The 23455-nt window shown below is 35.6% G+C and overlaps 1 protein-coding gene across 3 annotated transcripts in view; it reads right to left on the bottom strand.

The window, feature by feature from the left end:
- Window positions 1-297: 297 nt before the first annotated feature.
- VEZT (vezatin, adherens junctions transmembrane protein) overlaps window positions 298-23455 on the bottom strand; it is a 32990-nt gene continuing 9832 nt past the window's right edge. Inside the window, exons 3-13 of one of the 3 annotated variants that reach the window (XM_083365484.1) lie at window positions 17334-17423; window positions 15771-15946; window positions 13195-13470; window positions 10752-10889; window positions 9928-10075; window positions 8515-8846; window positions 5293-5486; window positions 4250-4321; window positions 3958-4058; window positions 1851-2055; window positions 298-1488 (exon numbers count right to left, since the gene is read on the bottom strand). In XM_083365484.1, coding sequence (XP_083221610.1) covers window positions 974-1488; window positions 1851-2055; window positions 3958-4058; window positions 4250-4321; window positions 5293-5486; window positions 8515-8846; window positions 9928-10075; window positions 10752-10889; window positions 13195-13470; window positions 15771-15946; window positions 17334-17423 — 2247 coding nt within the window. In that variant the 3' untranslated portion in view covers window positions 298-973. Of the gene's footprint in view, window positions 1489-1850; window positions 2056-3957; window positions 4059-4249; window positions 4322-5292; window positions 5487-8514; window positions 8847-9927; window positions 10076-10751; window positions 10902-13194; window positions 13471-15770; window positions 15947-17333; window positions 17424-23455 lie in introns of all 3 variants that reach the window. The other 2 variants (XM_083365485.1, XM_083365486.1) reach the window with 2 other exon arrangements.

Genomic DNA, 23455 nt, shown 5'->3' with positions numbered 1-23455 from the left:
TCTAACTTTACTTGCTTTTTAGGATGTGCAATCTAATTCATAAAGCATGTATTATTAGGCTCTAACCTTATGTTTAGCAAAATAATCTAATGTTGCTTAACAACAATCAGTAGTGTTGAATAATTACTAATCATGTGAAATATTCAGACTAAAAAGAAAAGAAATTCAGTTACCTGAATAGAGTAACTGATACTAATCAGATATGTAAACTATTACAATCAAGTATCAGTATATTTATAGAAGAAACAAAATTGCTTTTATTTATCAAAGAAATTAAGAGAAAGAGCAAAGAGGAAGACTGGTTCAAAATTTGTTTAATTTTTCTCATGTACAAATAGGGAAGTGAATAGTTATCATAAGGAATAGTCTGGAAATTTAGTACAGAGAAATGCTGCAAATACATGATAAATTCAAATTATTTTCTTCAGTCAGAAGTTATCATAGGCAAATGATTTAACCCCTTGCTATCATACAATAATAATGGATGTGATTTTTTTTATTTCAATAGGATACATCTTAGTATAGAACCATGATGACGTAATGGATCAACAAAACCTAGTGATATAAAGCAGAATCAATAGAAGAAATAAAGGTGATATGAGAACCAGAAGAAATTGTTAAACAATGATTTCAAGTATTTTTATTTAAATTAATGTTGCTATTAGAGAAACAACAAATAATTTTCTATTAGGAAAAAACCCTCATAATATAAATAAATAAAATATTAATAAAAATACTCAGTCACCTCTGGCAGCAGTAAGAACTGTACAGTACATCTTGAGTCTGGCTTGTATTTGCATTTGTATACATTTCAAAAGACTAGTAAAGGCAAACTATATAATATGACTTTTAACAATAGATACACATACCCCTTGTCATCCATTGCTAAATTCTGATTTTCTTGTGCCCCTTATCTTTGCTTTCAAGTCAGCAAAGCAAGTTTAAAGTGAGCTTTACAATATGTCTTTTTCAGTCATGTATTTTCTGTTTTTTCAAAATTGTCCTCATTCTCCTGAATTTCCATTGCTTCCTCGTCTTCTCCAAACATCTGTTCTTTCATGGTTCTAAATGTGAGGGATTTGGCAGCAACCTGTGCTGCTAAACCCGATGTGAAATTAAAATCTGTGGATATATGGAGTTCAGTCAACCTTTGTTTGATGGAAGACTGTTTATTTTTGGATGGTTCTATCATACTTACTCTACCCACAGCACTTTGTTTAGATTCCTCACCTCCGTTGCACTGGGAACATGTTCGTTTTTCAACTTCTGGTGAGGCAGCAATGGCAACAACATCATGTTCGTTCACTCCAAGGCCATCAAATAAATATTCCACCTTTCCTTTTTCATTTTTGGGAACTTTCGTTTTGTGGTCAGAAATGGTTTCTTCTAGATTTTCATTTTTGCTACAATCCTGCTTGTCTCTGTCTGAATTTTTAAGTAATTCCGAATTTGGTACACAGTTCTCTGAAGTAGAAGTGTTCACTGCAGCTTAGTAAAGAGAAAAATAAAATGAATACTCTAAGTAACCAATATACAGTTTAACTTTTTTTAAAAGAATAAATAAAATTTGTATTTTACACAGATGATGTAAGACTATAAATGCTCTAAATTATATTTCCTCTTAAGAAATAATAAACACATGATAAATTGTATATAGATTTCTTGTATATAATCAGATTACATCACTCAGAAATCTGATGAACAGAAATTAATTTACAAAATACAAATTCAGGTAAGTTGGAAAAATTGGAATAATTTGCTATATAAATGAAGACTGCAAATACATCATGATTTATTGTGATCTATATTAAAGATAGTTACATATTGAAATTGTTATCATTATTATCCACCTTGATCACTAAATAGCAGTTGTTTCCACTTTTGTCTTTCTGCCTCTGAAGCTTTAAATCCCAACACAGATTTCAGTTCCTGCAGCACTCTCTTAGATTCTTCCCTTTCATGTTTTTGTCTCTGTCTGTCTTCCAGAGAAAAGTAATAAAAATCATCTCTCTTACACTCGTCCATATCTGTATCATCAACATATGCTTCAAGTTCCTGAAGAAAAGTGAACAAATACGTGACTTAGATATTACCATATCCTGCAAATTATTAACATTCTTGATTATCTATTAATTAATATTTTAAAGAAGACTTCAAATGGGGCTAAAATTCCAAAGAAATTTTCTGAAATACTTATTTCTAGCATTTATTTATCATCTTACTCCACAAGGAGTGTAGGCAATGTACACCGTTTAGGTGTGAAAGAAATATAAGCAAATATCTAATATGTATTATTCTGGCATCAGTGGCTCCACTGTGATCAATCTTCGAAGACATTCTAGAAAAGTCAAGGGACATAAATAACTATGTAGGGTTTTATAGGAAATAATCAGCACTTTAAATTCCACTCAGAAATACATCAGGAATAAATGGAATTTCTAAGAATGCCCAGTAAGCCATTGTATTTTTGAACCAGCTGTAGTTTCCAGACAATCTTTAAGAACACTTCATGTAGAGCAAGTTACCACCATCCAATTGCAAGATGACAAGGGCATGAAAGTCTATCCTCAGTGCATCCTGTTCCCTGTAAGGCTGCAATTAGTGTACCAAATGAAGTTGGGCAAGGCCCCTTATTGACATAGCTTCTATTTGCTCCTCTAGCAGGATCTGAGTCTAGAAGAATCCCCCAAGTTAATGACTATCTCTCCAGGGGAGCATACTGAGAGTCAAAATTGATGTTACCTTATCTGGAATTAGGAGGCTTCTGAATTAAGAGTCACTCTGTATGATTTGGGTTGAGTCCAAGTCTGAACCTGATTCTCCTCATTCATTCATTCAAGCTTCCATAAACCCTATTTAGCCCAGGGTGAAATATATACCAGAGAACCATCTGTATCCTAATAATACCTTACCCCAAACTGGCATATTACTCAACCCAAGCAAGATGATAGTCAAGACAAACTAAATTCAGTTCAGTTATCTATGACCACATTTCTATATTGCAGATATACAGATGCAGACTACAGAATTTCCAATGACTGAAATAATAAAACAATCTACTCAAAAATTGTTCACCATTTTCATTTTTTAAAATATAAATTATGTTCCTATTACTATCATAACTGACATTCACATTTTTTTAAAAATGCTCAGTCTTAATTTTTACCTTCAATCCTGGGAATAAACACTTTTCAGCCAAGTACTAAGTTTAACTGGCATTAATATTATAATTTAAATTATAATATTATAATTCTTTTTAAACACTATTCAGTGATACTAGCAGGAACAATTATTTCTTTTGCTAATATATAGCAAACATAGCAGGGTATAAGATGGAATTTCTATCCTGTTAATGGATACAGGTAGTCCTCAGTTAGCAATCACAAATGTAACCAGCAACTTTGTTGTTAAGCAAAGCAGTCAATAAGTGAAACTGCAATTGTGCTTATGATCTTACTTTAGCTTTTCTTTACTGTGTGAACGTGTGGAGTGCTCCATGAAGTGGCACCACTGAAACACATATTTGAGGAGAGTAATTTTGCATATTTGAAGTGCAATATATCTATTTTAAATTCCATAATAGACTAGCAATACTTGCTGAACATATTCATAGTGCAAAATAAAACATTAAGCAAGATTTGTCTCTTTTCCACACAGAATACAATATTTTTCTCTATACTACCATCCAAATAGGACGTTATTTGTTACACAAAAATGGGAAGTTCTGGGAGTTGGTATGTTACACAATACTGCTTCTGAATTGAATAGAAAGGCAGGGTGCAAGCTGACAAATATGCACTTCATTGATAACACAATCCCTCCTCCCCTAAAAAACAAAAATTTTGTTGCAAAAATTGTAGCGGTTATTAACAGTGATGTTCCTATCTGTATGCATCAAGAATAATCTACATTTTATTTTGTGAATAAAACCTTTCTAGAGTTCTATACTTGGATTACCTGTTCTTCAGGAACAGGGTCTTTGTCTTCTATATGCACCGCTGGCTGTGTTAAAGGTACCGTAGTGCAATGCTTGTTTTCACAAGATGGTTCAGATTTACCTGGAGGTAAAAAGGTATGTCACAAGATTGGAGTATTTGGAATAACAATGTGGAAAGATTTTCTTGAGATATTATGATCTGTTCTGTTCATAATCATCAGTTTTATTACGATCTATACTTCTCCCTGTTTCCCGTTTTTCAATGTAATCAAAATTAGAATATTTTAATTAGACTAGGTTCAAACACTGTACCTAAAGTCAGGAGAGCTTTCTCAAAAGGCTTTATTGTATTCAATATTCCAGTTTGTTTATAAATTGGTCTTCCTGTGATTCAAATAAAGAGAATAATGGGCTGTATACATGATCTAAGACTTGTGAGTATTATGTCTTAATAACTTTCAGTTAAGAACAGCTTAATTAAGCAAATCTATAACTGCAGGAGGTATGGTAAATGTATTTATTTATAAATACAGAAATATTAATAAATTGCTTTGGAAAGTAGTAAAATACTATTCACGTTGACATCTGCAGCAGATGTCAATTTAACTTCATCATCTGAGCTGACTGGAGTAAAAGGTAAAGGTAAAGGTTCCCCCGCACATGCGTGCTAGTTGTTTCCGACTCTAGGGGCCGGTGCTCATCTCCGTTTCAAAGCCGAAGAGCCAGCGCTTGTCCGAGGACGTCTCCATGGTCATGTGGCCGGCATGACTAGATGCCAAAGGCGCATGGAACGCTGTTACCTTCCCACTGTAGTGGTCCCTATTTTTCTACTTGCATTTTTACGTGCTTTCGAACTACTAGGTTGGCAGAAGCTGGGACGAGCGCTCACTCTGTTATGCGGCACTTGGGATTCGACCCGCCAAACTGCCGACCTTCTGATTGACAAGCTCAGCGTCCTAACCCACTGAGCCAGCGTGTCCCTTGACTGGAGTACAACTATTCAATTGAATTTAAAATTAATGAATCACAACTCTATACACTCCCTCAGATTAAGCCTTCTTATTGAATTACAACCCAATTGCCACAAAACAAATTTTAGCCAGGATTAGATTATTAGTAGATGACTACTACTATTTTAAAATTTTATCTGCACAGAAAATTTACTATGAATGCCTTTAATTATATCCTAATGTCAGATGATACATTTTGTGCACATGCACGTGTGCACACACATTCATCAGAAGTGAGGACATTTCCTTTTAGACCTAACCCAAACAACGTGGCTTTACAGATTCTTCTGTCCTAAATTTTCAACTCTTGTTATATGCATTTTCATACCTATGAAAATGACATACCTTTTTTATCTGAATTTCTTCGAATCATTTTTTCCACCTGAGAAATAGCTTCTTCCCAACAACTATTGCTAGCATGCATGTGAGGCTGAATCAGTTTCAATTTTTGATCTGCAATTTGGTAGGCCTCCCAAATTAATTCTGGACTTTCCTTGGAATTCATAACTTTCTCAAGTTCATCCTCAAGAATTATCATTCTGTAAAAACAAAAAAGAAAATATCATACAACACTTAGTGGATGCCTAATAGTTTTGATTAGTAAACAAAGGTTATTAGCCTATTAAGACAAAAAAGGTATATAAATCTGCATACAAACACCATGGGAAATTGCATATGTAAGATGATCACAAAATCAACTTCTATGGTAAATAAGATGTTAATATACAAAAAGCTAAATCATGAACAGTAAGGAACAAGCAGTAAAGAAATGCACATACTAGTACTTGGTAGAGTAACCATGAAGACATTGGAAAAAATATTCAGATTTGTCTATACTGACAAATATCTGAACAGTACAAACAATGGTATTCCTTGTGACACTCTATGAAAGTGAAAGTTAAAAATTTGAAGAAACAAGATAGGACATGTATGCACACTTTTGAACTTTGCTGTTAGAGAAGATTCCTGAGAATCTTCTGTGCACAGCCACGAACACCAAACAATGGGTGGTCAAACAAATCAACCCAAAGTTTTCACTTGAGGCACAAATAATGAGGCTATCCTAACCTATTAAGTAAATGCCTAGATCTCTGCAGAAGCTCTAATAGTGGCAAAGGTGGAAGGAAAAAGTAGAACAACCAGGAGCAAGGTGGATTGACATAGTTAAAGTGCAATGGGTGCATTATTGGAAGACATGAAAGGCAAAGCTAGGGACAGATTGTCATGAATAAGATTTATCTATAGGGTTGTTAAGAACTGACGCCAACATGATGAAACATAATCAATAACAAAAGCACTTGGAAAGGCTCAAAAACTAAAAATTAATGCAAGCATTTGAAGTAGCAAGTTTCGTTCCTTATACTAATTATGAGCTAGGTTTCCCAGAAAGATTAGAAATAAGTCCTTAAATTCCTAATGTAGAACTATATACATACATGCTTTCTTGGCTTGCTAACAAAGAATAAAGGGAGACCGATATGATCATTTCAAACTTATTTGTTCTCATCAGTCAGCCAAACCCTTCTGAGATTCGAACCTGGGCCGACTGTGTCTTAAGCAGTTGTTTTAACCCCTAGGCCACAGGCGCTCTCTCTCTCTCTCTCTCTCTGTTAGATAAGAAGCAAGGTAGATATGTGTTAAATGTTTGTTAAGCATTCAGAATACACTTGCTTGGTCCCAGACACGGGACAAATCTTATTTCCTGTTTCAGCCTAGCCCACAGGTTGGCAACCTGCGGCTCCCAGCCGCCCAGTGCGCGCGCACCTCTTTGAACGGGCAGTGGTGCGCGCGCACCTCTCCAAATGGAGCGTGGCACCGCCAGTTTGGAGAGGTGTGCACGCACCTCTACGAATGGGCGGAGGTGCGCGCGCACTTCTCCAAACCTTTGGAGAGGTGCGCGAGCACCTCCGCGTGAACAGGCAGTGGCGCCGTTCGTTGGGAAAGCTGCCGCGGCCTGTTTGCACAGCTGCCGCCTTCAGAGGAAAGCAGCAGCCTGCAAACGGGCCGCGGCAGCTTTCCCAACAAGCGTCGCCACTGCCCGTTCCGAGAGGTGCGCGTGAACAGGCAGTGGTGCCGCTCTTTGGGAAAGCTGCCGCGGCACGTTTGCAGGCTGCCGAAGGCGGCAGCTCTGCAAACGGGCCGTCGCCGTCATGCAAACGGTTCCATCATACATTAAAAAAATGGCAGCTCATATTTGTGTAAATTTTTTGGCTTGCTAACAAAGAATAAAGGGAGACCGATATGATCATTTCAAACTTATTTGTTCTCATCAGTCAGCCCTACCCTTCTGAGATTCGAACCTGGTCCGACTGCGTCTTGCCTGTAGATGGCCTTGGGCTAGGCTGAAACAGAAAATAAGATTTGTCCCGTGTCTGGGACCAAGCAAGTGTATTCTGAATGCTTAACAAACATTTAACACATATTTCCCTTGCTTCTCAGCTAACAAAGAGAGAGAGCCTGTGGCCTAGGGGTTAAAACAACTGCTTAAGACACAGTCGGCTCAGGTTCGAATCTCAGAAGGGTATGGCTGACTGATGAGAATAAGTTTGAAATGATCATATTGGTCTCCCTTTATTCTTTGTTAACAAGCCAAAAAATTTACACAAATATGAGCTGCCACTGCTGTGGCTACTGCCTGTAGATTGCCTTGGGCTAGGCTGAAACAGGAAATAAGATTTGTCCCATGTCTGGGACCAAGCAAGTGTATTCTGAATGCTTAACAAACATTTAACATACATGCTTTCCTTTATACAAAAGGGATTCATCTCATGTCATTAGATCTCTTTAAATTGTTAGTTAAGTCTTATGTGAATTATGAGAGTGTTCAACAAAGTGGTCAGCAATGTAACACCTGCCATACATAAAGTCTGTTTTTATTTTAAAAATAAATAAATAAAAAGTGAATCTGTATAATGAAATCTGATTTTTATGCCTTTGAATCAGTCTTGTCTCATGATGACAGGCTGGACAAGTCTATAAAGTTTTCTTCTTAGGGCTGAGAAAGAGTGACTGGCTTTGTGCCTAAAAAGGCAGGACTAGACCCCATGATCTCTGGGTTCCTAGTGTGGTAGGCTCTCATTATATATGTTACATATAAGTAATTGTTGATACCTGTATAAGTGCATGATACAGAATTATTTCAGAAAAAGATTTATTAAAGTCAGTGAACTGACCTATAAGTAGGCTGGCAGAGAGCTGCATTGTCAGTTCCCTCTAAACAAGTAAATTAAAATGGCTGGCAATAATAATTCTGAAGGATTAAAATGAACCATACTGTTGCTGTATTGACCACAAAAATAGTACTACATTTGTATTTCTTTAGTGGAACTCCAATTTATCGTGAAGTTGATTGTCAGTAGTAATCCATCAAGCATTTTACACACAAACCTCACACATAGAAGAAAAAATATTAATTAGCTTAATTTAGAACAATAAGAATAAGGAAATAACAGTAATAACTATCTCCACCAGTCATGGTAAAAAATTGATATTGAGTTATTTTTTTAAAAGTACAACAACTAAAACTACAATTATAACTATGAGAAATTATTTGTATGTTTAACTTACTCATTCAATAAGGCTTTTAGATGGAGTTGAAAACTGCGCACAGCAGTGTGGAGATGGCTTAGGGATCCTGATTTTGGTTTAGCTTTGACCGGACGTTCCAAGTAAGATTGATGATGTGTTTCAAAATATCGGTAAAATTCATAACTCCGTTTAAGTTCTTCTAAACAAGCAGCATGAACATGTGGCAGACCTTGAATTATATCAGAAAAGATACAAAGAGGCAAACTTTCTGGTGTAATCAGGCTCTTGAGAGATGCATTAGAGGGAGATAACAGAAGTAGTAGTCGCCTAAAGAATTCAGAACTTTGACCGACCCAAAGCTGAAATAAAACCTAAGAAACAAAAGGAATCAATCATTATCTATTTTTCCTATTTTCCCACGAACAGTATATTTAAGCAAAGCAATGACAGTCTGACTATCTTGAATGAGAGAGGTGGAGCAAAAATATTTTAAATAATTTAAATTAAATAAATTATCCTGAATTAAATATTGATCTAGCCATGGCTTACTTCCTGCTGGCTTCCCCAATGACTTTGCCTGTGGGAAGCTGGATGGAATCGTCAGGCACAGTGATCATGTGATCACAATTCACTGTGATATAATCACAGGGTGCATACCAAGCACCCAGACTGATCATGTGATCCCAGGGATGGTAACAGCTGAAATTACAAGGACCTGTCATAAGTACCATTTGTTCAATGCTGTCATGACGTTGAATGGTTGCTGAATGAATAGTTCTATCATAAGGACTAGTTGTACAAACATAATAAAAAATGAGGTAATCTTACATACATTATAAATTATCTGTAATTTATTTTGCATGCTCAGTTTCTTTAGTACAATATTAGAAATAACATGGGGGAAAATATTTTTTTGCTATCAATTTATACTGAAAATTAACACACTCTTTCATAACACAATCATGCAAAATATTATTTATCCACCAAAATGCATTATATTATAATGGCTTAATTGTGAACAGAGTACATCTGAAGGTTCTTCTTGTCAACTGGCATGGATAACAAATTATAAACATTCCAACATGACTTATTCAGAATGTTATAAAAATCAGGAACTTGCAAAAAGCTAAAGAAAGAAATGAATGGATTGGTTCCATGGTTTGATTAAAAAAACTAAGCTTGCCAAGTTATAATGGCAAGTACAAGCATGAATACCTGCTCATAGTATAGCTATGAGTCATGATTAGGGTTATTCAGACCTTTATTCATACTATGTCTTAGCATGAACTGCAAACGCATTCAAAGGAAGTTACAAAAATCATATAAACCTAATGCATTTCAAATTTTAAAATAATAGTATAATTCAGGATGATTTTGTTTTGTTTAGCTTCTGCAGGCTGAAAGCAAAGACAGAATAGATGATGTATGATCAGTGAAATGACACTAGATTACCTTTAGTGCAGGCAAGCTGAAGCCATCTGTGAGGTTGTGTGCTTCTTCTTCAGACACTTGCTCTTCATTTAATCCCAAACCAAGCTCCTTAAAAGGCACCACACATATGTAGTTTGTGACATTGTCACTCTCAGAATTCAGTGGGTAAGTTTACTTAGTGTTAAGGTTGTTCAAGAACGTTTTGCATCACATGCAATATTGACAAATATTATGTGGAAAGAAATAATTTATCTACTTCATAAAATTAAACAGCCAACCATATTGTTGCAGATGAAACAATTTTAGCTTTAGTTCAAACAAGTTGCTGGAGCAAAAACAAACTGGGCATAAAATTGTGAAATAAGATAATTTGAGTGATTCTACAGATTTAAATGACTGAACATTTGAATGATTACAATTATAATCATGTTACAGTCACACCAAACTCAGGGATTTCAGCTTGAAAATCCATTAGCAGAGAATCAGGATCTCAGAATTTCTAGTTCAAAAACTGAACAAGTTTATTAGTTACCTAAGTCCAATTATATGCATACTAAGACACATAAGTCTAGGCCCATGAATCTTATATGTGACATAAAATGCCCACTCAACAAAGATAAATGAACTTTCTTTTTGAAAAAGATGTATGGATAATTTGCCAGTGAAAACAGACTGATTGTAAAACAGCAAGATGATCAAATTGAAAGGAACTTTTAAGAGAAAGGGTGGAATATTGAACTGTTGAAGTAAAAACGTGGCAGTTAACCAAATTCTTCTTACATGGCAGCCAGTCATTGTGATATGCTAATTTCCTCCTCCATAATATATTATTTTTAAAAGGATATTGTTTAAGCATATACAAGGTAGCAAGTCTTGAAGCTCTAAGGTTGGCTCTTACTGATCGATACACAGCTTTTCGAAGACCAATCAGATGCTGACAGGGATGTTGTCCACCTTTATTATATGGGCAAGCAGCACTAACCCTGTCAAGCAAACTTGAAAAGTAAAATGTGATACAACTGTACAGGTGTCCTAAAGAATGCTAAAAATATAAATATAAAACAATAATTTATTTAAATTTATAGAATATATCTTCATATATCTCTACATGCTATTTCAATTTATAAATTGAAGTATTATGTAGCAAATAAGCCACTTACTAAAATATTGATAAAGATTAAAATTTAAATAAAAATGCACTGGGGATTGGATTTCTACTTTTTTCTTTTCAATTCTGTAAAATCAAGAGTTCTGAAATTCTTAATTTAAGACCTATTAATTTGGATCTAAACTGCAAAATGGCTTTTAAATTTATTTGGCAATGCTTAAAATAATAAAATTAACTATACAGTTAAAACAAAAAATGGATTTACTTTTAAAACAGGCACACTGTTTCTATCTGAAAATAATTTCTAAGGGATTGAGATTAATAAAAACTTTGGGGGGCAGGCATGAAAATTGATTCAATTTCCTTTCTATATGTATTAAAATAAAATGTTTTGGATTTTGGTATATATTTTTATACTTCTGTATCATAGTCATTCATCCTGAAATATCTCTGCTTTTTGTTCACCTTCAAGGATTACTTTTTACATAAGTATGAATAAATATGTTTGCCTTGTTAGACCATTCTCGAAATGAGAAGAACATACTTCCACATGAAACCCATTAGTACCATTTATTGGAAGTGGCATATATTACTCATTTTTTTAAATGGAATGTGAAATATATATGAAATTATAAGCTAATACTGTCCCATTATTTTAAAATTCAAATATCTAACAAGAAATAGTAGAATGGTAGATAGTAGACCTAGTATATCTACTAGTAATAGTAGATAGTAAAATAGTAGATAGTAGATAGAATCAAGATCACGTGAAGTATTAATACCACTTTACAATGCCTTGGTAAGGCCACACCTGGAATACTGCATCCAGTTTTGATCACGACAATGTAAAAAAGATGTTGAGACTCTAGAGAGTAGAGAGAAGAGCAACAAAGATGATTAGGGGACTGGAGGCTAAAACATATAAGGAACGGTTGTTGAACTTGGGTATGTCTTGTTTTATGTCTAGTTTAATGAAGAGAAGGACGAGGGGTGACATAATAGCAGTGTTCCAATATCTCAGGGGCTGCCACAAAGAGGAGTCAGTCAAGCTGTTCTCCAAAGCGCCTGAAGGCAGGACAAGAAGCAACGGATGGAAACTAATTAAGGAGAACTAAGGAGAAACTTCCTGACAGTTAGAACAATTAACCAGTGGAACAATCTGCCTCCAAAAGAGATGAATGCTCCAACACTGGAAGTTTTTAAGAAGAGACTGGACAGCCATTTGTCTGAAATGGCATAGGGTTTCCTGCCTAAGCAGGAGGTTGGACTAGATAACCTCCAAGGTCCCTTCCAACTTTTTTATTATTATTGTTATTGTTGTTGTTACTATTATTATTAGTTTATTCTACATTATCAGGAATGCCACGTTAAAACTAACTGCAACAATTTTAAAAAATATTATTTCATAGACTTGTGAAATATTTACCTTGCGGTGTTTATATATTGTATGAAAGTCTAAGAAGCGTATACAACATTGTTCTATAACAATTGCTTGCTATCTGTTTCTCTCTGAAACTATTGTGTGCAATATTACTTTCTAGACTTTTATTATGAAATGAAATAGAGGGCTTCTATTGCTTAAATTTTATGATGTTTGATTCTTAAAATTAAAACATATGCACCATCAATTTATGACATTTTTTTTCCTCCTAGCGTTTTCTTTAAAGTGCAGGGTCCACTTTTTTTCCAGCTCAAACAAGTGTTAAACCATTGGTTGCGACAGGAACTGACTGACTTGGCTTGTCGCCCTAATCTGACATCTGTAATGAAGGCTATTAAAACTCAATAATAGGTATAGAAGCTTTACTATAAATTTTAGGAAGAGGCAAACACATAATCTTATGTGCGTTTTGCATTTGGTATTCACATTTCAGTAGTCAGTTTACTCATCCTTGTCTCTCTTAGATTCGATCCAACAAACACTAACTCAAGTCTCCTTGACTGAAATGTTTACACCGTTTAGAAATTCTGCCAAAAGTTAAGATGGCAAATAATAAATTTGCCCTTGTTACAATAACGTATCACCTTTCTACACATACAGTATGCTTGATTTGAGGGCCAGGAATTCACTTGTTATATTTGATAAAACTGAATAAATTTAAAAAATCTGAAAGGAAAATTTTCTTCACCATTCATTAATTTAAGATTTAACAATTGGGTGCAAATCAATTCAGACTCACAGAGTAAATCCCCTGGAAATTACTTCAGTTTCTTGAATGAGTCGCAATGCTTTCCTCACAAGGTTAGTGAAGGCACGGCAATTAACCATTACATCTTCTAGTTGGAGATGACATTTTTTAAGAGACATTTGTAACTTTGCAATCCGTGTTATGTCCAAACCTCGCATAGTTATGTAAACCAAGAAAACTACTCCCAAAATTAATCCAAGGGATCCACTCCATAAAGAAGGAATCATCACCAGTGTGCTGATGAAGAGAAATAATAATGAAATATCCCTGCAAAAAAAAAAATACACATCTAAGTATGGCTTGATTTTCAAAATTACAATTAATGATCTAAGATTCTATTTTTTATTTAAAAGCAAACTAACACACATACTTCATCTCTTCCTTTTCAAAATCTTTAAAATTTGTTTCCTGAATACCAATTCATTCCATCAGTCATAGATTGGTAGAGCTATTGACCAAGTGTGAGCAGCAAATAACTGCCTTGAAATGGAATCTTTTAATATTTCAGCTTAAAAGGTGCTTCTGAAATTCGCTGGATTTCAGCCTAAGATTTCCACATAGAATATTTTTCAAGTGCAAATATAACTCTCATTTTAAATTGAAGCAAAATCAACTGGGCTTGTTTGCAAACAGATGTATTTCAATGTCAATAATTAAAATTGAAAACATCCATGTGAAATAAAAGTTGAATTTAAGTGATTACATTTTAATTTTCATACGTGAAAAATGTTGTCTTGGCTTATAGTACTGCAGTACAATTCAACTACCTCTAGCCATTTCTATCACTAGCACAGACTGAAAAATTAACTGCAAATTTCTACTAACATTCACATACAGGAAAATGCACTTTGTTCTGGATTTGATTTGTATTCTTTTCAGTAGATTTCTCAACTAATTAATCATCTCCAGCATATTGTCTTGTTTTTAAATTGTCTTAATTTATTAATCAAAGCTTTTTCTAATAACAATACTGATTAATGTTAACAATAACAAGATATATAGACTATTTAAAATGTATTTAAAATACATTTACTGGTCAAATACATACTTTTAAATGTACGATATACAAAGTATTGTTCAGAAAAGAAAGTTAACAGGAGAAAAGTGGGACTATATGTAGAGAGCTCTCTTTCTCTTTATCCATAGAATCTCTATTAACAAATGAGGAGTCTGCAGAATCAGGATCCCCATTCACATAGAGATAAGCCACTTATCCCCACAGAGAAAAACTAAAGTAGGATGAAACAGCATTCTCAGCAAAAGGACTTACTCTGAAGAATTTACCTGAGAGTAAGATATAACTCAATAACTGTCCGGTTTGGTGCTGCAACCAAACAGGGCAGATACAGACTTCAATGGATAGTTAGACTGCAGAAAAAATAATTGCAACCAGCCTACCTTCCATTGAGGATCTGCATATTGCATGAACCAGAAAAAGGGCTGAGAAAATATCTACCCCTCACATTCTGGACATAATCTGTTTCAACTTCTCCTCTCAGGATGCTGCTATAGGGCATTGCATGCCAAAACAGACAGACATATAGTTTTTTCCTCCATGCCATCACTCTGCTGAACACTGTTTCATTTAACAACCTTTCTCATCATCTCATCTTTATTACTATCTTCTCCAACTGGTTTCTTATGATTTATCAATTGTTTATTATGAGCTATATGACCTATTACTGGCTGTTTATATGTCTACTCTGAGCTTATGCACCGGAAACAAATTTCTTGTCCAATCACTCTTGTCCAATAAATAATTCTATGATAGATTTAAATAGTAAGCAATCATAGATTTCCTTGTGTTTCCAGCTCAGCAGCTATGTCTCTTATGATCAATTTTATAAGCAAAAGTTAAAGAACTGTTCAGCACACCAAGGATTTTTTCCCCCAAGTTTCTATTTCATTTTACATTTGATAAGTAGTGCTAAATAATCCCTCACCAGCACAGCAGCAATTTATTCACTTTTACCTAAGAACAAGAACTATTTAACTCAATGTGCCTCATTAAAAGGCATCAATAGTTTGATGCTTACTTATATCAGATTTCATCAGTTTATTTCTGTGAATATATACATGCTTACATATATGCAAAAATATAAGTTTCTGTGTGAGAATCTTAGTCTTCATTCATTTAATAGTAAGTTTTTGCTTAACTTTTCTTTGGAATGAAACCTTTGGTTAGAACACATACAAACATACATGCTGTCACATACATGTGTCATATACATGCTGTTGGGAGAAAAATATTCTCCAGGAACTGGTAATCCTAACAAAAATAGAAAAGATAGATAGTGATTGGAATTTTAATGTTTCTAATTTTTTTTCAAGGAAGGATGTCATAAATTCAGGCTCATTTGCCTGTTGGGAAAATATGGTAAAGCAAAACATACTCCTGCAAATTAGCAAGAAATACACAGAGATGTAGCCAATACCAAAATCATGAGATAGGATATAAAACAAAAAAAGAAAACAAACTAAATAATATTTCTCTTTGCTGGGAGGCCATGTGTGCAAACAATATACATCATACATTCACATAACACGCATGTGGCTCAAGTCAATACCAAATATTAGGAGTTGCTAGGGAGCATAGTGTTGGAAGATGTCCATATTCCTGCTGCTTGAGCTGTCCTGCAGACAGGATACTAGGATCAAATAGTTCAATCAGTTCAACATCCTCCTGTAGCAGAACTTCCTGTTGCAGGATGGTGCAGAGTGCATCTGAACGAAAACCAACATCCTTAAAGCAGAGGGAAGTAAAAAACAGCATCAACCGATCACGTTCATGCACAAAAGCAAGCGTTAAATTTAAATCATTTTTAATTCTGTGCTTATTACATACATAGTGCTACAAAATATGTATTTAATTTAGCCATCTCTCATAATCTTCTCCTAGAGTGCTTATAACTTTATATTTGCACAGAAGAATGGGAGGAAAGAAGAAAAAGTAAGTAATATGCAGCTGAATGTGTTGAGGAAAATTGAGAGGCCCATGAGTTCCTGAAGCAAACATTTAAACTCTCCGACTGACTAGTTAAGAGAATTTGGGTGCTAGAAAGAAAAATGCCAGCTTTGTACACCTTTTGTTGTTAGGCTCTGCCCCTAGTGTAGCAATACTGTATCAGGAGCCACAAATATTTGTGCCAAGAATTATAGCAGCTCTGGACTTACTCAGCCTGTTTGATGGGTTTTCATTTGTTCAAACATAGCCTTTTATTTTCAAGGCTCTAGACTTCAAAAGAGATACACAAGGCTACATACCCAACAGTAACCCTATAGCATTTTCTCTTAGCAGTGCTTGCCTCATCAGTTGGTCACATTCCACAGTGGAAATGAATAACTGAAGCCAGAGATAGGAATATGTGTAGAAGTGATTATTTGAAATAGGACTGAAAACCAATTGCCAGCAAACTGCTCTTCCAACGTCAATTTTTGGATGAAATATGATTTCAACAACAACTTTATTGATTAGCCCTTGGGCCATATCAAAGTGCAAAGTTCCAGCAACAAACCGTCACCAAAACTTAATAAAAGCAATCCAAAATGGAATTTGATAAAATATGGTACAATTTAAAATGGAATTAAAATAAAATACAATTTAAGATGAAATAGTAATAAAATACAAATTTAAGATATAGATAAAATATGATAACACTATATTTCGGAGTTGCCCTTGCAATCTACCCCAATCAGTCCCACATATGCAGATCTTAACCGGATCATTTTGTTTAAATACTGTGCTACGTTAAATGTTATTTTCAAGTTCTGACCGGACATAAGTTATTTTGATATGGGGATCCCAAAAGGTCATTTGTTTGGTATACAGACCAAGATACCTGTCTCTCACCCTTATATGATTTCCTTATTAGCAACTTCATAGAAGAGTACTTATGTTCCTAACACATATAAAAATGATTCTTAAACAGTTAAGACTGTTTTAGTTACCTCACACATTACCTTCTATTCAGATTTAAACACCAAATATTTTAGTTTGCAAACTACAGTATGTAATATGGTCAACAAAGGCTTAATAATAATAAAAATAATAAGGAATTATATATAAAAATATTAAGGAAAATGGGTGAATTGCTTGAAAAGAAAGTGAGCTGGTAATAACAGGTGCTTACCAATTGATGAAGGATATCATGTCTTTTCTTATATAGAGAAAAAGGAAGCCAGTTTTTTAATATCTCAACTAGGTTTGACAGGATGTCTTTCTGTAAAGAATTAAAAACTGTTTAAAGCCTTAAATGTATAAACAGTCTTCATTACTTTCATCTGAAGATTATTCGCACTCTAACCAAGTTCAAAGAAACCATACTGTAAAACAGGCATGTCAAACTGCCAGCCCACCGGCTGGATGCATCCCGCCGAAACCGCACCCACCCCATTGCTGGCAATGGGGAAAAAGTCATGATACGTCGCGCGACGTCACATGAAGTCGCAAGTTTGACATGCCTGCTGTAAAGCAAGCAGGCCATTAAATATTAGAGATCAGTGTATGGTTTTTTGGCAGCACACCACATTAATGTATACCAAGTCAAGTAGTTTTTAAAATCATAAACAGAGCACTGAAAGTGTTTTTTTATAAAATATTACATTTTTAAAAAATAATACATTATCTGCTTTACAATTCGATAAGACCTCAGCATCTTTAAAATAAAATCTTATTTTAGAATGGTGTTTAAATGCCAATTAGTTAGCACTTGAAAATATGGCAAGCCAATATTCTCTCAATATATACCAATAATAATTATCCCTTTATTATGTTATTTATGTATCTTGGAATCACATCCTTAGCTATAATTCAAACTGAAAAGATAATGACAAGTATTCTATTTATGCACACACAAATATACAAGCTGGATCACGTCTCCCAAATAATACTCTCTTTGGAAGAGAACACCTCTTGTCTTCTGCCTGAGACAAGTTGCACTAATGCACATAAATTGTATGTCTATTTTATGGAGAGCATGTCCACACTGTACATAAATGTCCTTGTAAGACGCACCACCACCCCTCACAAAGTATTCCAAACCTTTATAAATCATCAGAAATCATGAAAGTTTATGCAATTTTGTATTTTGTAATGGTCTTCAGAAAAGATTGACTACAGACTCACAATCTTCATCATCACAGGGGCCAGGTGACATCTTAAGAGTCCCCAAGATGCAACACTCAGTCTGCAATGCCTCAAATCTGCATCATCATCTCTCAGTTAAGTGCATTGTTCAATTTTGCATGCTAAATTCATATGTACTGTAGATATACTGCTGTATTTGAAAAGGGGGAAACAAGCCCTGCTTCCTGTCATCAGTTCTGTGACTCCACTATCAATCCTAGAGCCTAGATTCCCCCAAATACCATTACCTAGTGTCAGATACAAAATGAGCCCATCTAAAGGAATTTATCAATGAAAACTTACAGAAAAGTTTCATCTGTCCTACTACTTTCCCTGCTAGTGTTTTCATCTTTTTTGTTAATGAACAGGATGGCTTATGTGTAATGTATGATTTATTACATCTAATAAATCAAATTTTTCCAAGAGCTCATGGCAGCACACATATCTGTCATGGTTCCAATAGATAAAACTCTTCGAAGAAGGTATTGTTTAGCTTAAAGAATCTTTATTCGAGTAACATAACATCAGCACTTACATAGTCGAAGCCAAAATCTGAATTCCCCTCCCCTGAGCACGTAGCATCAAAGTACAATTCCCTCCTCTAATTTACAGTCATAAATCACATTCTCCAATTAGTATGAAATGCAGGCTTTCCCTCCAGTTCTCCAACCCGCCAATTCTTATCATCTCTTATTTCAATAACTCTGGTTCACACACTAGTTACAGTATTGTTATGTCTAACTAAACTCCCATGCACGTTCCTCCTCCTCCCCCCCGTATCATCTAATTCTAACTCTAAATCTAAAAGTAAAACATAAGAAGGAAAATGGTTGCATCTCCATTTGTTGTCAAAGCAAAAACGTCCGATGTTAGCAGCGTTGACAATATCATTCTTAATCTATTTTTTCCTCATAACAACTCTGTGAGTTATATTGGGCTATGAGATAGTGTCTAGCTCAAAATCATTCTGTAAGCATTTATGCCAGAAGGTGGATTAAACTTGGGTCTCCCTGGTGCTAATTCAACAGATAGAATCCATTTCTCTGTAGCCATCTCCCATTGGGAGGCTTTAACAAATTGTTTTTAAAAACAGTTCCTAACTTTGCTAAACTAACCATAACCAACGTATCTTATAAAGAAGGGATGTGATCACATGCAATTGCCCATGACTTTTGCTATCCTGTCACTTATCCAACCAGCAAGAAATATCGTTCTTTCTACTGTTAATAAATCCCAAGACCAGACAGATAGTAAAGATTTTTATAACTTCCCAAAGGAAGTTAAGTTATTTGTAATTTAAATTTTTCTGTAAAGAAAATAGAAGAGAAAAAGAGATTAATGACCACCAGGTCAATAATGCTGTTGAAGATTTACTGTTTCCAGGGGGAACCAGGGGAAGCTCTCTTTAAGTACTTGTGAGTGGGAAGAGGGCTAAAGTCCCACTGAAGAAAGAAAAGTACAGCCATGGGAAAAATCTACCCAATGCAGGTAACTTTGTAAAAAGCTAAAGAAAAGAAAGGAAAATGATCATATATGGCTAGCCCAGAGGAGAAAATCCCACTTTGAGAATGCCAGTCAACCAGCTTAACTAACCCTCTTATCTCTAATTAGGAACTGAATGTAAAGGTAGCATTATTCGTATTTAGTTAAACTACATGAATGAAAAACTGTATTACAGCATATATCAAGACCTCTTTTTTTGCCATACAATTCTGTAAGCAGCAAACCATTTAGGGAGAAGAGGCCTAAAAAAAAGAGGGGAGGGAAGTGATATGTAGTGTTAGTTCTAGCTAAGAAAAGAAGAGAAGCAACAGCTGGGCAAATCTAGCAATCACCAAGAAAAATGAGGGTGGGGAAAAGAACCTGATGTTTTTTAGATCAAAAGGGAGAGGAAACTGAAAACAGAGAGAGAAAATATAAGGAATGAAGCTAACTGTAAGAACGGTGGTTCCCAAATTGAAGAGAACAGTTACGTCAACCAAGGTCACATCCTTTCTAAGGCCACCGAAAGAAAGGTAAGATTCTGTTCACCTACTAAGGTCAAAGGAAAAAGCCTAGAACAGGGGTGTCAAACTCAATTTCATTGAGGGCCGCATCAGCATTGCGGTTGCCCTCAGGGGGCTGGGTGGGTGTGGCCTGGGTGGGTGTGGCCTACTGGGTGGGCGTGGCTAAAGTGCGTATGACCTACTGGGTGGGCGTGGCCAGCTCTACATCGTTCGCATCAAGGGTGCCTATGGGGGCCCGGGCAGGAGTGGGACAGATCTGAGGGTTTTTGGCAGGAGGAGGGTCTCTGGGCCAGGGCCAAGGCAGAGGGGGCCATTCCCTCACTGTTTCCAGGATGGCTTTGTGGGCCGAATCCGGCCCCCGGGCCTTGTGTTTGACATGTCTGGCCTAGAATGTGTACTTAAGTGCTTTGTTTATGGATGTTACGGCACATGTCTATGTGTATATGAGCTTAGACCTGCTTTCAATAACTCATCTTGCTGAGCCATGTTGGGAAATGTTCTGACAAGCAGGCCTAATCCTGAATGAGAATTAAATGTCTGCAAGCTGAAATTTGTCTTGAGGAGCATGATGACAAAAGAAAGAAATCTAAAAATATAATGTTGGAAAGTTTTTGAACTAGTTTGGAGCAAAGAGATACAGATAGTCCTCAACTTACAATTATTCATTCAGCAGTCTTTCAAAGTTGTGACGGTGCTGAATGAAGGGACTTACAATCATTCCCTAAAGTTATGGTTATTGTGATGCCGCTGCAGTCACCATCTGGGTGCTTGGGAACCCATTTGCACTTAAGAATTGGTCGCCAAATGCTCTATGATCATATATTTGCAATCTTCCCTGCTGGCTTTTCCAAAAAGTCCGTGGGGAAGCTGGCAGGGACTACACAAGTTGTCGCCTAGTGAGAAGGACTCCCTTTTGCCTCTGGGGACTGACTGAAAATGCTCCATGCTGAAATCCAAGCAGAATCTTCAGCTCGGTATCTTTTTATATTTGTATTTGTATCAGTCTTAATATTTTCTCTTCAAAATTATAAGAAATAAATTCACTGAAAAAAGTTTTAGAAGAATACGAAAAAGAAACAGACAATTAGACCAATTGGTAGGTAGCAATATTTGTCATCTGCTGACTATATTTTCCATTTTTGCTTTTTAAGAACGGGGAGGCAAGTGATGCAAGGTGCCATCATTTCCAGAACGATTGGCTTATTTTCAGAGTTTGGATAGAAGATACATTTGTTTGTTTTTCTGGCATATTAAAAACAAATGAGGGTTTACACATTTGTTCACTGAAAAACAAAAGGAAACTGCAGCTTCATTTTTCAGCAATACAGGAAAAAAAGGTACACGTATTAAGGAGATACAAAAATGGTACGGTATGTTATTTTTAGCCAATACATTATGTTCTCCACGGAAGAATTTAGAAATTATGCAAAAATGAAATGTGATACTTACTGTGCTTATTACATTGCAAGCAAACAATCTGTAAGATTGTTACCGTGCCTGTTAGCCTAATTTTATTGACACTGCCTCCCACTCAGACTCTTCCAATGAAAGACAATATTTGTAGCACAGGATTGAAATGAGGGGTCCTTGGTGCTCTCTGACCTTACTTGTTTTCTTGCCAAGGTTTCATTGTCCTAACTAGGTATCATCACTAGCCCTGAAATGAATGAATGAAACATCTGCAAGAAAACAGGCAAGCTCAAAGACCCCCCACTCAGACTCTTCAATCTATTATTACAGATTGTACATGATATGGATGTCACCAATCCAAATCCCAAGTTCAAACCCAGACCTTATTGAACTGGGTATGCTGCATATCCTTCATTTTCAAGATATAGTCACAGTGGCAACTCTTTTTAAATTTCTTATTTCTACATTTTTTTAGATTTAGATTTTTTTTAACCTGCCTTAATTATTTTTATAGACAACTCAAGGAACATAACCTAATACTCCTTCCACCTCCTATTTTCCTCACAACTGCCACCACCTGAGGTGAATTGGGTTGGGACAGAGTGACTGACCCAAAGTCACCCAGCTGGCTTTTGCGCATAAGGTGAGATCAGACTTCACTTTCTACTTGGTACCTTAACCACTAAAGTAATTTGATTCTCTTTTTCTTGCAATGCATCGGAGTTTTCATCATCTCATCTTATCTCTGCTACAATGAACAGACCTAGTTTTTACTCCAAATATATATTTTAAATTAAAAGCCTTCAGACTGAACTTAATGTCAACAATAAGCTTATTTTTAACTACAGGAAAATGACAGGGAATTAGATTCCAGATTTCTGATCTATAGTCTCACACGATAAGTATAGTTGCTATTTTGCTTAAAACAAAAACAGCAACCTGCAGGGGGTGTATTATCCACGGGAATTTCTGTTTTGGAACTGTAATGCTAGAACCCAGGGAAAAATACCTGAAATTAAGAACCAGTAATTTTGTGGGTAATTTTGTACCATGTAGATACCTTGGCCACGTGGCAAACCCATGTGGACTCCATTTCTGCCTGCACTGTACTGTACCACCAACCAGAAAATGAAGAGACATATTGCAAACAAAGCTTAGGATCCATAAATTCCAATAGAATCAGATTTGCGACTACCACTGATCAATCATTCTCAATAAAGCAAATGCATAAAGGAATCAAGAGTTCTTTAGAACCTTTGATTGGAGTTTCTATGTTTTTTTCCCCAGAAACATCATTTCCTTTTCCTGAATTCTACATACATACAAACATATTTTCCAGTCTAATTAATGATTCCAATGTAATTAATCATTGCCATTTCAACAAGACTTTGATACCTGAGATTTCTCCTTTCCTTTCCTTTCCTTTCCTTTCCTTTCCTTTCCTTTCCTTTCCTTTCCTTTCCTTTCCTTTCCTTATTTTTGGACTGTGGGCCTTAAGGCAATGAAAACAGTTCTTTGGTAATAGTCGAATTGGAATAGAAAAATATGAAAACTGATAAAGGTAAAGGTAAAGGTTCCCCCGCACATGCGTGCTAGTCGTTTCTGACTCTAGGGGCCGATGCTCATCTCCGTTTCAAAGCCAAAGAGCCAGCGCTTGTCTGAGGACATCTCCGTGGTCATGTGGCCGGCATGACTAGACGCCAAAGGCGCA

This window comes from Vipera ursinii, assembly GCF_947247035.1.
Source record: "Vipera ursinii genome assembly, chromosome: 6".
NCBI lineage: Eukaryota > Metazoa > Chordata > Lepidosauria > Squamata > Viperidae > Vipera > Vipera ursinii.
The sequence above is the reverse complement of the archived record's forward strand: the minus strand, read 5'-3'. Positions and strand labels throughout refer to the sequence as shown.